This window comes from Saimiri boliviensis, chromosome 2, assembly GCF_048565385.1.
Source record: "Saimiri boliviensis isolate mSaiBol1 chromosome 2, mSaiBol1.pri, whole genome shotgun sequence".
Taxonomy (NCBI): domain Eukaryota; kingdom Metazoa; phylum Chordata; class Mammalia; order Primates; family Cebidae; genus Saimiri; species Saimiri boliviensis.
The window spans coordinates 44,283,430-44,301,139 of record NC_133450.1 but is presented as its reverse complement, the minus strand read 5'-3'; the positions used below and the strand labels follow the sequence as shown (position 1 = coordinate 44,301,139).

The following is a 17,710-nucleotide window of genomic DNA, read 5'->3' as shown; positions in this document are numbered from 1 at the left end:
ATCTTGAAATGTGACAGCACAGGAATTATTTTCTGAAACCAACTGCCCTTCTTTTGGTGAGCTTCAGATGTAGAATATAGTTTTGCCTACCACCAGGTGTTAAAGTTAGGTATTGGAGGGAGTGAGGAAAGCAACACTATCCAAACTCCAAGTTTTAAATCTCCTGCTACTTTTTGCTCTCAAAAGGAATAGCAAGATGGAAAGAGGTGGGGGCAAATATCAGGATTTAAAGGGCCTAATGATGCTATGCTGTTTTCAAAAACTAGCATTAAATGTAGATTCAGGGATCAGGGAGCTTGGCAAGAAGGTACACTTCACAGGCATGGTAGGTCACTGCTTCTCTAGAAAAAGTTCAGGTTAATGGGCAAATTCCAAACACTTTATGAGCTTATCTTAATTTATAGCTGTGGCTTGATGCATGAAATATATTTGGTGACCAAGTTAGGATTTTGATATAATCCAGCCCTCTTGAGAGCCAAGCTTAATCTAGCACCCAGGGGTTGACAAACTGTGGTCCATGGGCTAATCTGGCCAGTCACTTGTTTTTGTAAATAAAGTGTTATTGAATTGTGGCATTGCCTGTTCATTCAAGTGTTCTCTGTGGCTGATCTGGCACTAGACAGCTGCAGAGTTGAATAGTTACAACAGACTGTGTGGTCTGCAAAGCCTAAAATATTTCCTTCTGGCTCTTTATAGGAAAAGTTTGCGACCCTTGGTTGTTTGAGGTTGTTCCATACTTTATCATAGCCATCTTTGAGAAGATGCCGTTTATACTGTTAGGAGCCAGAGGGGGAAGTTAGCAGAAATTATTAGCAAGGCCGCTGACAAATATTTTTACATCTTCCATACTCTCTGCTCCTCTTTCCCTGTTGCTTGGACCTGGTCTTATGTTGGCATCTATTTTCTGATTTAAAAGTTCTTTTAGATGCCACACATCATGGAGACATAACCTCACAGAAAACTATTTTGACCTATCTGCCCTTTTCTGCTAGGTTTTTATATAAATTTTAGGTGTATAGTGAATTTATTTAATATTTGTTGTGTTCATTACTGTATGAGATTGGACCAGTGATACCTAAAATAGTAGTGACAAATTTTTCCCTTTTGTTTTTGTTTTTTTTTTTTAATCTGAGAAAGGGTCTTGCTCTGTTGCCTAGGCTAGAGTGCAGTGGTGCGATCTTGACTTACTGCAACCTCTGCCTCCCTAGTTCAAGTGATTTTCATGCCTCAGCCTCCTGAGTAGCTGAGATTACAGGCATGTGCCACCATGCCCAGCTTATTATTTATTTCTTTTTTTTAAAGTAGAGATGGGGTTTAACCATTTTGGCCAGCCTGGTATCAGTCTGCTAGCCTCAAGTGATCCACCCACCTCAGCCTCCGAAAGTGCTGATATTACAGGTGTGAGCCACCGTGCCTGGCCAGTAGTAACAAATTAATGAACATGGTGACTGTTTTGCTTATGAACAATGGATAGAACTTTTTGACTCTATATGTGATTACAGTTAACTTGAAGTTTCTAATGGCATGTTCTTTGCAAACAGAACAGGTTTTTATTAGTAATTATTTGCCTTTCCCCTGTAACGAAAATGATCACAATAAAATTTACTTTGTGTCCTACTGAAATAGTACTCTTCTGCTGTTGACATTTATTTGGTTAAGCCTTAGTATATTGCCACTGTATTTGAGATGATAGTATTATTATACATTGCTAGAAGAGTTTCAGCCGGTCTAGACAGTTAAAAAGTGTGTCTTTCTTCCTTGACAAATATTATCTAAGAATCTCCTTGATTCGTAACAGCACACATAGAGATTTATGGCTTTAGCTGGCCAAATGAATGTTGCTTCCACCTGTGATTTGTGGTCTAGTGAACAACCGCAGAGCATGTCCTTAACAATTGATTGACCTTTTGCATAGCTTATTTTAGGCCTTACCAAGAGCATCTTAAATTGGAAAACAACAACAATGACAACAACAAAAACTCCACGAATAGTTACGTATTATTATTTGTTTGGGAAATGATCCTATTAAGAAAGTGGTGTCCTGTGCTAATTTCAGAAGAAGTTATTCTTCCTTAAAGACTTAATTTTCTAACTGTAGTTTGAGTCTCACTTACATCAACAAAAGACTTCAGCTGCTACCAAGAAATTGTCACACAAATTTCTAAATATATGAGCGGAGAAATTTACAAAATTTTAGCATGCTTTGGGTACACAAATTTTGTCCCAAATCAGAGTTTCTGCATAAACAGCTGATACTGAGGTTATGGTGAGTTTTAAAAGCAGAAATCCAGTAAGAGAAGACAATTAGTAGAGAAATGTTTTAAATTATTTGCTGTGGGAGGTGGAGGGCTGTCCTAGGAGTGGAGGACAGAGACATTCCAGATGCCGAAGGGTCTTGATGCATTCCATGTCACCCTGAGCATCAGAAAAAGCAAAGCTCTTGTTCTAACAATGCTTTAGAACTTACTTCTATTTTAAATGTAAAAATAGCATATGTTCTTGGTAAAATAAAAATTTGCATTGTATAGAAGTTTTTAAGTTAAAAAAAAAAAACAAAAAACCTTCCCTTCTGCTATCCAAAAGTCGCCATTGTTAAGTTTTATTTATATTTCTAGCAATGTTTTTGTGTAGTACATACATATTTTTCCCTACGGATGGGAAAGATGATACTCTGAAGCATTCTGTCCCCAACGATATATTTGCTTGTTTTTTCTTTATTGTGTCTGAGATAGGATCTTGCTATGTCACCCTGGCTGGTGAACTCGTAGGCTCAAGCAATCCTCCCGCCTCAGCCTCCTGAGTAGCTAGGGCTACAGGCATGTGTCAACAAGCCTAGCTAATTGGTTTTTTTTTTTTTTTTTTTTTTTGAGGCGGAGTTTCGCTCTTGTTACCCAGGCTGGAGTGCAATGGCGCAATCTCGGCTCACCGCAACCTCAGCCTCCTGGGTTCGGGCAATTCTCCTGCCTCAGCCTCCTGAGTAGCTGGGATTACAGGCACGTGCCACCATGCCCAGCTAATTTTTTGTATTTTTAGTAGAGACGGGGTTTCACCATGTTGACCAGGATGGTCTCGATCTCTCGACCTCGTGATCCACCCGCCTTGGCCTCCCAAAGTGCTGGGATTACAGGCTTGAGCCACCACGCCCGGCCTTTTTTTTTTTGGTGGGGGGGGGAGAGATGAGGGTCTTGCTGTGTTGTCCAGGCTGATCTTGAACTCCTGGCCTCAAGGGATCCTCCCACCTTGGTTTCCCAAAGTGCCAGGATTACAGGTGTGAGCCACTGCATCTCTCTATATATATTTGCTCCCCTTTGGTATAATCCATTAATTCAAACAGCACTGTAGTAGAAAATTTTCATGATTATATATCTGTGCAAGTGTGAACATGCAATTATAGGCTAAATTCCTGAATGTAAACTTACAGGATCAAAGGCTATATGGATTTTAAATGTGAACAGTTACTCCCAAAATCTACTTCCAAATTGGTTGCTCCAATGTTTACAGTTCCAGTTACAAGGACACTGAATGGCCGTAACTGGAGACTCTGGAACAGTTTCATTATCATCATTTATTGAGCATGTTTTGTGTGTACTCTTCCCAGTGTTTGCTTTATTCGTATTAACTTTTTAAGTTCTCAGAAATATGCTATGAGGAGGGATGCACCTATTTTACAGATAAGGAAACTAAAACTGAGTCACAAAGAGGATACTTAAGAGCGACATAGCTAGTGAGTGACTTAGGATTCAAGTGCTACTGGTGGTGAGAGAAGTGGATCACAGTCATCTTGGAGGTAATAGAGATGATAGTGAGGTCCTTTGTGAGCGAGAGAACTAAGAAACAATGCAAAATTTATTCTTATGGGCAAAGTGATGTTGAGAAAAATAAATGCATCCTTGTACATTTAAAGAGGATGGGAAAGGATCTCTTAGAATTTTTTCCTAGCCACTGACCAGAAATTTGGAAAGAAAAATGTGCTATTTGGAAATGAGGTGAAACTAGAAAGACAGTATATTTCTTTATCTTTTAAAAGAGTTGGATATTAAAAAAAAAAAAAGTCATTGTTCTTGAAGGTACTTTGTACTGTACAAGTCCTCTTTTGTAGCAAAAAGCTCTCCCATCCACAGAATTTGGGATAATGGGAACAAAGTATGCAATCTAGAAAAGAGATTAAAACAGTAGTCAGTGCAGGCTGAGAGCAAAGGCAAAGTATCAGGGTGAATTGCATCCAGCAGGAAATCTTGTCCATGAATATTCTCTTGTAGATGTCTATCAACCTCCTAAGGAAACAGGGTGAGTTGGATTACAGAAGTAATAAAATTAGTGTTCAGATCCCCCTGTATCCTACGGCCAGAGAACAATTGCATTCATCTCCTCCTGGCTTATGCTTCTACAGAGCTACAGACCCTTAGCAGCCTCACAAAGTAGGAGGAGAGAGAGTTTTGGTTCAGAGATGAGAGTTTCACATGCTCCTGCAGCACGCATATGCATGCAGGGACCAGTATTGTACAGGGGAAACTGGAGATGCATTGCCCAAATGAAGAACTCTGAGGATCACCCCCCAGTGATAGCCGTTAGTATATTTACAAGAAACTTTCACATACTTTTGCTTGTTTGGTTTTCCCAGAGCAGATGCATGTGAAATAAAAATGAAGCTTTCTTCCCCTTATTTTGAGGACAGTATCTACGTGTGCTGTTAATCTATTTGCATTATTAAAACATTTCCTAACTGTAAAGATTTCTCTCTGTGTACCAATCCTCAGTTTTAAGAATGATCTCTGTTCTGTAACTGTTAAATATTAAGCTTACAACAGACAGGCTCTTGTGGACCTCAGTCAAGGGCCTTGATTTTGTTTTAGTTTTGGAAATTTGCCCTACTTTGGGGGATGGAGAGATCTGGCACCTTTTACTTTGTTTTATAGGTTCAAATACCATTGAATATCACTGTGAGTTTTGGCTTGGTTAAATACATTGGTGAGAGTGGGGTTTTGCTAATTTGGATACTCCCTTTTAAGAGGAAAGAAGGGTTTAGCATTTATACTACCACTCTAGCTATTTTATTAACATGTTAAATTATAATCAAGGCCCGTTTCTAAAGACTCATCAGATTTCCTAAACGTTTTGAAACTATGGGAGTGTAATCCAGTCCAACTTCAAAGCCTCTGCTGTAGCCTTAGTCCCCATCATCTGGCTTGTTCAATCTCCAGATGAAATTCACACAACCGCCTGGGTTGAGATATCAGTTACTGCCAGCTTTTAAGGCACTGTAAGCAATAGTTACTTTACCCCCTTGTTGTGACTACTTAAAAAATCGTTTTGAAATTATGTTTCTTTTAATCCACCTGTGTAGACCTGTCTGGAAAGATTTGCTAACAGAAAGTCGTTTTTTTTTTTTTTTTTCTTTTTTTTTTTCTTTTAGGTATAATATAGGACTGAAATCAAATGCCCCACCTTGAAACCACTCTCCTGAGGGTTGGGATTCTGACATCAGGATATAGAGCTCTGCTAAAAGAGTTGTTAAAACATAATAGGTAGTCACTACTTCATTGTAAGACAGCAGCTGTGTGCACATGGCACAGCATCTTCTCCACTGGGATGGGATATCGATTGTATTCAGGTGCTCTTTGAATGTGAAGCTAAAGAACCAAAATTTTCCTTTTTAGGTCTGTTTGATCACACAAGTAACTCACACCCACATAGATGCGTAAACATGCATAGACATTCCTTACCACAGTGCCGTCTTCTGCTGGGCTCAGTGCTCAAGTGGAGCAGAGGCCACAGCTAACGGCTGTTTTTTTGTTTTTGTTTTTGTTTTAGATTTGACTTGAGGTTGACACAAATCTCCCATCCACAGAAGCATGGGGGGCTTAGGGGCTGGCTCCAGGTCACCCTGTTCTATAAGAGGCAAGACTGGCTGAGACAGTTTAGGAGTCAGTGCCTGAATTTGTTGGATTTCCGTTCTTTTCCACTCAGTTCTTTTCTATCAAAACTACTGAGCTGTCACAACATGAGGGCTTTGCCTGGGACTAATGTGAGTTCATTTTACTACCTTCCATTCAGTGTCAGACTTTAGTCTTCTGCCTCTTCATCTGAAGCAGCACTTAATTTTTGCCACATCGAGTGAAACCCTTCTTCAAGTTTTTATTGTCTGCTGGAGTCTGAATATAGTAACTGAAAAAGTCTGGTAAATAACTGGCCGAATCCTATGGTTACCTTTAAGGCAAGTTTCCTTCTCTCATGGATTCCATCCAGATGTGTAGTCTAACAGAACTGTCCAGTATAACATAGCTCCCTGAAGAAATAACAATTTTACACCACTTAAATTCTTCTTGATCCACGCTTCAGAAAATGTCCCCTTATCACACCTAACTCAGACTTCAGCACTCTCTGTGGAAATTGAGCTGGGAGGACCACCCTAGTCAAGTAGGCAGTCTGATCATTTAAAGCCAACATTTGAAAATAAATATGTCCTACCTTCGTGTCTTCTAAAGGCTTGAATGGGTCATTGTCTGGGTGCTCTGGAAGTCGGATTGTTTCTGGTTGCTCCGTGTATATGTTGGGTGATATGTCACTTTCCCCCTCCCTTTTTAGGAACAAGAAGAAAACAAGGGAGCTACAAGTTGGCCTGAATTCTACATTGATCAGCTCAATTCCATGGCTGCTGTAAGTAGACTTTTATGTTCTTTGACATGCTGTTTAAAATGCAAGCATAGTACAAAGTACACAGTTGCACAATAAATTCAATTGAGTATGACCTATCAAATGTCATTACCTTTCCATCCTAAACATTCAATGCTGAAGAAGGAAAAGTGGGTAGGAGGGGTACTTGGCAAAGTGATTTTTCCAGTATGTTTTAAATAAAATCAGCACACACTAAAATATAATTGAGTTTAATGTTGTAAGTGGAAATGTAGTCTGAAATCTGGCTTGTGTTCAACTTTAACTTGCAATTGCTCTTACCAGTCACTCAGAGCTTTGTTATGGCAGCACTATTTTAAAAATGAATACCATTTTTAATAATATGATTAAGAGATTTCTTTAGTATATTCCTCCCATTCTCTTTCTTACTGAGAACTTGGTTATTCCCTGGCTTCTTGATTTTACTACAGGGGACCAAGTGCTCTTTTACTCTCATAATAGGTCAGGAATTCATGAAGTAAGTGGTTTAATGAAAAGTCATCATAATACTATTGCTGAGATGTCCTTGGAAAATCTTTAGTACATGGATTTGGGGTTCAGTAATTGCTTAAAATATATTCTCAGTGTCTAAAATATGAATCCTGATTGCATGGATGTCTGTGATGTCCACACTGCCAGCAGCTTGAGGGGTACCTATTCATCACAGCTAAAATTCACAGCAGAAAATAAGTCATCAACCTTTGAGCCTCCATAGCTTAAATCTCATTACGGTTGATAAGAATTGGAGCCTGCCCACAGTGGAATGCAGTCTTTCTCAGTGGGCACACTCATGATTTTAAGAGTCAATCTGTTATATTCAACTTTGTGTTTATAACATGCAAGTAGATGATAGCTTCTAGAATACTTTCTTCTACCTTCTTCCTGCCCTCTCTTTATGGAGAATAAATTTCTTATCACTCAGATGTTTTAAATGGTCTCATAACATTTTCCTCCTGCTGGAAACTGATTAGAAATATGTCAATATTAAAAATATTAACAACTGATTAGAATATGTCAGTCATTCACATGTTTACCAACTTTTAGAGGTCTTGACTTTTAGTAACTTCCTCTTTTTTTAGCTTTTTTTCTTAGAAGATGCTTCTTTTGCTGTCACACAATGACTAATAAACAGCCTGGTTATTATGAACAGGGCTGTATAAATTATAGAAGAACCTACGTAAGTTTTTTCCCAAGGATTTCTAGTCTAAAAGCATAGCAGAAATGAACAGAAAATAACCACCAAATCCTTCTTCTTCAAAGCATCTCACACAATGCCAAAGATGAGAAAAGGGTGATCTCAGCATTTGTATGAATATGCTAACAGAGCGTAAGATTTGTGATGACCACCAGGGATTTTCTGTACATCTGCCTAAGCAATAATAATTTGGAGCCATTTATATTTCCTGCATGGAAAGGCGATTTTCTAAATTCTTGCTCCTGGCTATTAGGAAAAAAAGAATTGTTTCTCCTTCTAATTAAATCTGCATTGTTTGATATCTAACAAGAGAAGTTGCTTATTTGTTAATGAATTCTTTTCTATAAATGGAGAAATACTAAGTACTATATGGATTTTTCCTTTCTTCAAGTATAGGACAGTTAGATTAGTTTGTCCTTTAGTGACATAATCCCTGCCCTGTATGGAGTAGACCTGGTTCATTTGTGTCCTGCAGGGCCGGTGATGTGCCAACATGTGGGTGGCTCTTTTCTAGGAGCCTCCTCTCTCCTCCATCCAGCTCCTTGGACAATTCTTTGCCACATTCTTGAGTGATCTACGTTTTAACTACTGTGTGTTTCGTTCCTAATCCAAAATCCTTCCCAAGAGCACCACAAGTCTGTTAAATTGTCAGTGACTTTGCTGTTCTTTTTGTGTCAAACACCTAAGAAAGTTTTCTAATGTTCCTTTTAGGACTGAGGCAGCATCTTTCCAGGGTCAAAGGTAAAAGGTATTAATAGTCCATGAATTAATAAGGCCTCGAAAATCCTGCATGCTTCAGGGAATAAGGAGATCTGATGAGACCAGAAACCCTGTGCTGGGTTTTCTGTTTTTCTCAACATTGTGACTGCCACCACCTTCTTGCGTATTCTGGCTAATCCCTCTGATGTCCATACTGGAGAATTCTTGATAACACACAGCAGAAATCCTGAGATATTATCTCTGGGCAGTAGAAAGGTACACAAGTCCTCCAAATCCTTTCATGGCCCAGCAGCTAGACTCTTTGGTTCTCTGCTTAGGGCATTCTTGAAGGGGCGTTTTTCCAGATTGTCATCACCCATTGTCTGTAGAATCAGCAGCAACTACTGCTTTGGAGTGCGCCTCACATGACAGGCAGTGTAACAGGCACTTTACATGTTAGAGGTCCCACCGGCATCCCATGCTGTAAGTGCTATTTATAGATAAGGAGTCTGAAACTCCAGAAATGTTACCTTGTCTAAGGTTATCTAATTAGGAGGTGGTCATCTGATTGGGGATTTAAACCTATCAGCCTGAGCCCAAAGACTCCTTTCCAATTTGCCTCTCACTAACTCAGTTTTTGAAACCCTATGGCATGTGAATGAGGCCTGGTTATCCCACCTTCTCCCCACACCCAGGCCTAGCAAGACTGACTTTTCTGAGATGGGACAGGCATCTGTTTTCTTTAATGCCTCAAGAGTCTGATAAACAGTCCAGGTTGAGAACTGCAGCACTTACTAGTCTGTGAAGCTAGCCTTTTGCGGAACAAGTTCAGTTACTTTATGTAAGCCTCATTACAAGAATGCTTTGTTCTTTAAAGGACCCCTGAGTGATCTGTTGGCTTTTAAAGAGTGAAAAATAGTATAATAAAAGAGTGCAGCCTAACAGGTTCGAGAAGGACCTGGGCTTTCTTTATATGTGGCTTCTCCATGCTTTCTTAAGGAGGAAGACTGCGAGGTGAAGTTCAGTATGCTTAGTAGGCCGGCTTATTGATTTCCCACCAAAGAAATGATTTAATCAGGAGCTAAGTTCTAGACTCCCAGCAGGAATGATTTCTGGGCCACATTTGTCCATATCTGTCAGACCCACGTGTTCCAATGTATACCTTAGCAGCTTTAACAGAAAGATCCTCTGCAAAGATGTACTTTGTCCTCTGCCTGCTTCTCGCGGGAGCAGGTATTGAGTAAGCACATAGAGCATTCAACGAAGCTTCCACAAAGCCTGTACATACTAGATATTTGGCATAATAGTCATCTTCAGAAATGTAGGCATCTCCCTTATCTACCAGAAGTTGCAAATTAAACCTTCTTCCCAAATGTGAGGCTTGAAAGCTTGAAACTTCATATAAATTATTTTGTTTTGAAAAGTCACATTTAGAACAAGTTCAGGTATATGTCCTCAGTTACGTCAACCCAATAAATATAATCTCAGACCCAAGTCTAAATATGTCACACATAGAAAATGTTGTCATCTCTTCTTGAGAGAAAGGTTATATGTTCCTTATACAGTATTGGGAAAGGAAGTTCCAATTTAATTTTCTTTGACATTTCATAAATCTCCCAACTCTAGTATGGAGAGACGTAATATAGTCTGCTGCTCTTTAAATGTTCCACCCTCTCCAAAATTTCTAAAAGGCTAAATACATGCATTTTTATTTGTACTTGTGGCCCACAATAAAATATGAAGTCTTTAATTTGGGGATAGTTTTGTGTCATTAAGCTTAGGAACAAGGAATGATATTCATAAAAGGCTTGATTCTGAGCTACAGATTCCAAGTGATTGCCTAAGAGTCCAAACAAGTTCAGCTGTATCATTGGAGATTAAACGTTCTTGGCTGGATTTGTGTGAATTTTCCAGGGGATGGGTCTCAGGGAGCTTTGGGGAATTCATTGGCTGTTTCTGCACACAGCTTCCTTCCTCATCATCCCCTGGTGACAGCTGTCCAGGAGTATCACCAGCAAGAGGACAACTTTAGCAGAAACAATAACAGTCTTGGTTTTTATTTCAGTTGCCATAAATGATACTGATGTATTATATTTATTTTGCTTTGAGCTTTACCCTTCTCATTATGAAATCATATTTAGGTTTTAGTTAACATTTAGTTACTTAATGCTGATACTATTGATTGTCACCCTTGATGACTTATGGTCCTGAAAGAAAAGCCGTGACTGGATCATTGAGACCCATGGATATGAGTCAGGCTTTTCTTTTTCAATACAGTCACCCCAATCTATTTCCTAGCCAAGCATTTCTGTCAGAATTTGTAATAGGTAAAAAGATTGAAACTAGACAAGCATGTGTTCAGAATAGGATGAAGAACAGGGACTGGGAGCTCCATGGTGGACGTTCCTGGAGTCATAAGATTGGGGGTACTTTAGTACAACCAGGTGATCACTGAGTGAAAGGGAATGGGACCAGACACCTTACTGGCATTCACAATTTTATAATAACTGCAATCTTACATAGAACCTTGCTCTCGCGGCATCAGCATTGCCTAGAAATGTGTCAGGAATGCAACATCTCAAACCTCACCCCAAATCAGGCTCAAACCAGACATACCAAACCAGGCTCCACATTTTAAGACTATCCTTAGGTGATTTTCAAATCCACATTAAAGTTGAGAAGGACTGTTCTAGCAGATCCCTGTATAGAAACACACACACACACACACACACACACACACACACACACTCTCTCTCTCTCTCTCACACTCACAGTCACACACTCACACTCTGATTTCTAAATGATGGTGAATCATTTCTAGAAGTTAAGGCTTTACTCTGAAGGAATTGTCTATCCTAGTAATAGCTCCAATTTAATTGTTCTTCTTAAAAAATCATTTGATGTAACAAAATCCCTTTGGTCTTGATTACACTTTTTGGCTGAGGAATAGGAATGGTAGTGTGGAAGGACTGCTGCCCACCTCCCCTTTTTGATAATGTGATAATTGCTCAGGCTCTGGAACTTGAGATTTGCAGAACTTGAAATTGTGACCTTGCATCCTACATGTCATACATCTCCCATCTTTTGAACCCACCAAATTGGGTGTTCCCTGAAAATTTTACAGCTTGCCATTCTTGAATTAGGATCAATATGAATAATTTTTCATATTTCACTATATTACTCAGATGTAATTGCCATAATGTTGTATTCAACTACAGGTTGAGCTTTATTTCTATCAAATACAAATAGTAATATCTACATCAAAGTGTAATTGTAGAATAGTATACAAACATTTGGGCAACATAGTCTCTACTAAGATTTCTAAACTTTTCCTTAAAGCTTTATTTAGAATTTGAAGGACCTAGCTTACTTGATTATAGATTTATTATTTATATTTAAAGTGATAGTAACAAATAATCTTAGGTTTGTCTTGTTTGTACTTTAAAAAATAGAATTTGAAGAAGTGACTTCTGTTTTCTTTGCACAGAGAAAATCTCTGCTGGCTTTAGAGAAGGAAGAAGAAGAAGAGAGAAGTAAAACTATAGAGAGTTTGAAGACAGCACTGAGGACAAAACCAATGAGGTAATTTTCCCTGGTTAGCATGGTTTTTCTCTCCTTTTTCCCTCCTTTTTTCTGCAATAGTCAAATCTTCTAGTAAGTCTTAAAACCATAAAATTAAACCATGAATAACATACTTTAATCATTAATGTTTAATAAAAGTATTTTCTTCTGTTCAAAGGTATACAGGCAGGCACTAGGATGGCTAAAATAAAAAAGACAGAGACTTTAACAATGTCAAGTTAGTAGGCAGGAATGTAGAAAAATTGGAACCCTCATTCATTGCTGCTAGGAATGTAAAATGGTGAAGCCACTTTGGAAAGGATTTTAACAGTTTCTCAGAATTTTAAATATAGTGTTGCCATATGACTCAGTAATTCTACTCCTAAGAATATAGCCAAGGGAAATAAAGACATGTCGCCCCAAAACATGTATGCAAATGTTCATATCATTATTGATGATGGCCAAGAAGTGGAAACAACCGTATATCCATCAGCCAATGAAATGATAAATTAAATGTTATATATCCACAAAAATGGAATATAATTTGGCTACAAAAAAAGGAATAGAGTGCTGACACATGTTACAACATGAAATAACCTTGAAACATGCTAAGTGGAAGAAGCCAGTGACAAAGGAGACCACATACTGTATGATTCTATTTATATGAAATGCCCAGAATAGGCCAATCCATAGAAACAGAAAGTAGATTAGTGGTTGCCAGGAGCTGAGGAAGTGGGGAAAATGTTCTCTTTGGGTGATTAAACTGTTCTAAAATTAGATAGTGTTGATGGTCACACAGCTCTGTGAATATACTAAAAACTACTGAATTGTACAATTTAAAAGGGTGAATTTTATGGCACGTGAATTATTTCTCAATACAATGGATTTTTTAAAGATGGGTAGACTTTCTGGCAATAGTGATTCATTTCCTCTCTGATAATCAGCTTCTATGGTGTGCCTCCTGCACTTTCATTTTCCTTTAAAGCCTCTAGGATTCGATGAGGTGTTGAGGTTCTTATATGCACATTTCATGAGCACAGGTGCTATGAATGAAGCCAACTGGTTTAATGAGCTTGGCTGTAGCTGGGTCATGTGGTTGGATGAAAAGCCTAGAAAATAAAGATTCCCTTTCTTTATTTGACTATAAAATGAAAACTTAGAAAAGTCTGATTCATGAAAAATGTTGTGTAGTTATATGACTGAGATCTAGACTATCCTGTCAGTGTTTCTCTCAGTGTGTTTTGCATTCTCAGATGTTAATCAAGATCCAAGGCTAAATAAGTTTGGAAAATTGATCACATAAACAGGTTATGTTACTTCTGAGCTTTTCAGTGGCTTTAATATGTACCTGTGTATTGGGAGTTATTCTCATTGATTAGCTTAAGTGTAAAAAATATTAATAAAATTAATACACAACAAAATATTTATTATTGTATCCCATGTACATGGAATAATGAGATTCCATGTAGCATGTCACACAAGAGAATAGTTTTTTAATAAAATTTTTGGGATATAGATTATCATTTTTTTTGACAAGCAAATATTTTGGAATGTGAGGAAGCTCTTGACTTTCATTAATAGGGCGTTTAGGACAGTGATCAGCACTTAAAAGTGCATCAGCAGTCAACATAAAAGCACATGGCCAGACACTGTCACTCATTATCCCAGCTACTTGGGAGGCTGAGACAGGAGATTTGCTTGAGGCCAGGAGTTCAAGACCAGACTGGGAAAAATAACAAGTCTCTGTCTCTAAAGAAAATTAAAAAGAAAAAATTGACTGAGAATGGTGGCATGTACCTGTAGTCCCAGCTACCTGGGAGGCTGGGGTAGAAGGATCACTTGAGCTCAGGAGTTCGAGGCTGCAGCGAGCTATGACAGAGCAAGACCTTGTCTCTCTTAAAAACAAAACGGGAGGTGGGTTGGGGTATTGGAACTGTATGCTAAATAACACAGAATCCGCAGATGACTTTAACCTAAGACAAGATACGTATTCTGAGTATTCACTTGCTTTTTTATGAGCATGTGATCTGTTATTTGGTTCTCTCTACTTGTTGAAATGTGTTTATTAGAAATGGAGGGTTTTTTTTTTTTTTTTTTTCTCACACTTTTGGTTAGACCTGACTGTTGGGTCTGTGCGAAGGAAGAGGCAGAGCATTAAAAAGCCTTCATCAGTGTAAGCCTTCAGGAACTAAATCTTACTTTCCCGCACCCTCAGGATTTTTCTATTAGGGGCTATTATAAAACCCCAAAGGGACTTAAGTGTGGTGTACTTCTCTTCACGACAGGTTTGTAACCAGATTCATCGACTTGGATGGCCTGTCATGTATCCTCAACTTTCTAAAGACCATGGACTATGAGACATCAGAGTCTCGAATACATACTTCTCTCATTGGCTGCATAAAGGCGCTAATGAACAACTCTCAAGGCCGGGCTCATGTCCTGGCTCATTCTGAGAGTATTAATGTAATTGCTCAGAGTCTGAGCACAGAGAACATTAAAACAAAGGTGGCCGTGCTGGAAATCTTGGGTGCAGTGTGCCTGGTTCCTGGGGGCCACAAGAAGGTTCTGCAGGCCATGCTGCACTACCAGAAATATGCCAGTGAAAGGACCCGCTTTCAGGTGGGTGCTCCCTTGGCCTTCTTCACTCACCCCTTCTTTAAAGTCTGCCCAAACACATGCTTTTCCTGTCCCTGAAGGGGGAACATTACTTGAGAACATTACATTTCCCCCTGTGGTGATTACTCACAATGTGACTTCAGATATTCCCTTCTTAGATTTAAGAACCAGAGAATAGAGTATATTTTCAATAGTTGAGCAATCTGGAGCTTTAAATTTGCAGAACTTGAAATTGTGACCTTGTATCCTACATGTCATAGCACTCACATCTTTTGAACCCACCATATTGGGTGTTCCCTGAAAATACTACAGCTTGCCATTCTTGACTTAGGATCAATATGCATAATTTTTCATATTTCAGTATATTACTCAGATGTGAAAAGCAAGCAGAGGTAATGAACCAAAGGCTTTTGTATACATGTATGTATGATGATGTAAGAATTTTGAAATTAGAATTTTTAGGACTATTCTTAAGGGGGGAAAAGGGTGGCTTTCTATGGGTTAGTATAATCCTGACTAAACACAAGATTTGAAAAGTTAACTTTTGAGTCTAAAAAAATTCATAAAATGAGCATAAGGTTAGTAATGTTTCAGTCCTTTGTTTTTATATTTATATTTTTGATAGACGTTAATTAACGACTTGGATAAAAGCACTGGGCGGTATCGAGATGAAGTGAGTCTCAAGACTGCAATCATGTCCTTCATTAATGCGGTGCTCAGCCAAGGAGCAGGAGTGGTAAGAACCTTCTACTATAAATTAAAAATCTATTAGTAAAGAATAATTTATAAAAAGTGATTATTATTTAGTCTAAAAACCACAAATATGTATTTTATTGCCCTTTTACTTTCAGGAGAGTTTGGACTTTAGACTTCATCTTCGCTATGAATTTCTGATGTTAGGAATTCAACCTGTAATAGATAAATTAAGGGAACATGAAAATTCAACATTAGATAGGTAAGTCAGACTTTATGATGTGAGAAAGTTTCTGTGTTTTCCATCTGTAACACAATGCCTCATCAAGTGCTGGCCTGTGGTTACTTGTGCCCTGTCTGTAATGTAAAGAGCTTGTACCAGAATGTTAGTTCAGCTAATGATATTTTTATAGTAAGACTTTGTTGATGAGGGAAGCAGCACATTATGTAGAAAACGTAATGTGGGTTTTGGCGTTAGACCTGAATTCATATCTTATCCTAGTCCTGCCTCGTACGTCCTGTGTATCCTGGTGAAGTTACTCCATTTTTCCGAATTTTGCTATTTTTATACCTGTAAAAAAATAAGCACTGGTGATGATGATGATAATGATAATTATTTTCCAGGAATATTGTAAAAACTGACTAAAAAAACCTTTGGAATCACTTAGCCCCTTTGAGAGGCATTCTGTGAATATTAATTTCCACTGCCTGTTCATTTGCTCATTTGCAGTCATTTTACTATCTCTAAGCTATCCCTACTTGATTTCAGAGCTTTTCTCTACCACTGTTTTCTTCTCCTCTATATTCATATACTCCAACATGCTCTTCTCCTTGATAGTCTGTGAGCATGTCAAAAACACTCTTGCATCAGGGCCTTTGCACTTGCTGTTTCCTCAGCTTCAAAAGATCTTTCACAGATATCCAAATTGTTTGTTCCCTAGATCCCTGGAGAGAGACTTTATCTAACCACTGTGTGTACATTATTCACCTCATCTGCCACCATTTTCTATTTTTTTTTTACCTGATGTATTTGTCTTCATAAAATGCATCCTGGGTGTGTAGAATACATAGCAGGTGCTCGATAAATACATGACCGAATAAATGAATGGCATGATCATTTGTTTTGTGGTCTTTAATTCAGCTGGAAGTTAAGTGTAGGTTTATGGGCATGTTTTTCCATAAAGGGAATGTTTGTAGGATGTTCTACTTAATAACTTTTCTTTCATTATTTTTCAGGCATTTAGACTTTTTTGAAATGCTCCGAAATGAAGATGAACTAGAATTTGCCAAAAGATTTGAACTGGTATATATGCTTACAATTATTCTGGTTTGACTTATCAGTTCACATTATTTCTCTTTGTAATGTGTGCCAGAGAGTTCACATGGACCAATGCAACCTAAAAGCAAAATCAAAGCTCTATTTTGTTACCTAAGTGGCAGGATTAGCTTCTGTTTGCTTTAAGTTTATTTTACACTGGGGGAATTGAAGAACTTAGATGTTTGATTTGATTTCTTTTTCCTACAAAATAGGTTCACATAGACACAAAAAGTGCAACTCAGATGTTTGAGCTGACCAGGAAGAGGCTGACTCATAGTGAAGCTTACCCGCATTTCATGTCCATCCTGCACCACTGCCTCCAAATGCCTTGTAAGTGTGTTTGTGACTTACGTGTGTGCTTCTGAATGTTTGGACATTGTCCCAAGGGTTCTGGCTCCTCCACAGTGCTGATTACATTCGGTGTACACCAGTGATTCCAAGCCTTGGTTTTATGACAGCCCAGTATGTATGTCTATACAGCTTAAGGGGTGTTACAAAATTTTTTTAATGAAACAAAATTTTGATTTTAAAAATAAAAAATATGCCTTACAACCTGCTTAGAAAGGTTTAGAAGGTCCCTCTCAATCACATTAATGATCATTGCATGTCAAAAATCCCATACACTTTGGGAAGCATTGGTGCAGATGTTGTAAACATCTCTCTGGTTCTGTGGCTCTGAAGGGTGACTGCTATTGACAAATGTTCATCCTAGCTTAGAAACAACTTGAGCATTTTCTTTCACTGTTCTCTTCTTTTTTAGACAAGAGGAGTGGCAACACTGTTCAGTACTGGCTACTACTAGATAGAATTATACAGCAGATAGTTATCCAGAATGACAAAGGACAGGACCCTGACTCCACACCTTTGGAAAACTTTAATATTAAGAATGTTGTACGAATGTAAGTCTCTTCATATTCTGCTGCCTGTGAGATAGTGGTGACAATGTAAGATATTTA

The 17,710-nt window shown here is 38.3% G+C and overlaps 1 protein-coding gene across 4 annotated transcripts in view; it reads left to right on the top strand.

Annotated features, from left to right (window-relative positions):
• DAAM1 (dishevelled associated activator of morphogenesis 1) overlaps nt 1–17,710 on the top strand; it is a 190,174-nt gene that overhangs the window by 127,082 nt on the left and 45,382 nt on the right. For all 4 annotated transcript variants that reach the window (XM_074393177.1, XM_003924387.4, XM_074393176.1 and 1 more), the window contains 8 exons: nt 6,586–6,657; nt 12,054–12,148; nt 14,413–14,746; nt 15,369–15,479; nt 15,595–15,698; nt 16,673–16,739; nt 16,967–17,084; nt 17,515–17,653. In XM_074393177.1, the coding sequence (XP_074249278.1) occupies nt 6,586–6,657; nt 12,054–12,148; nt 14,413–14,746; nt 15,369–15,479; nt 15,595–15,698; nt 16,673–16,739; nt 16,967–17,084; nt 17,515–17,653 (1,040 nt within the window). The remainder of the gene's footprint in view (nt 1–6,585; nt 6,658–12,053; nt 12,149–14,412; nt 14,747–15,368; nt 15,480–15,594; nt 15,699–16,672; nt 16,740–16,966; nt 17,085–17,514; nt 17,654–17,710) is intronic.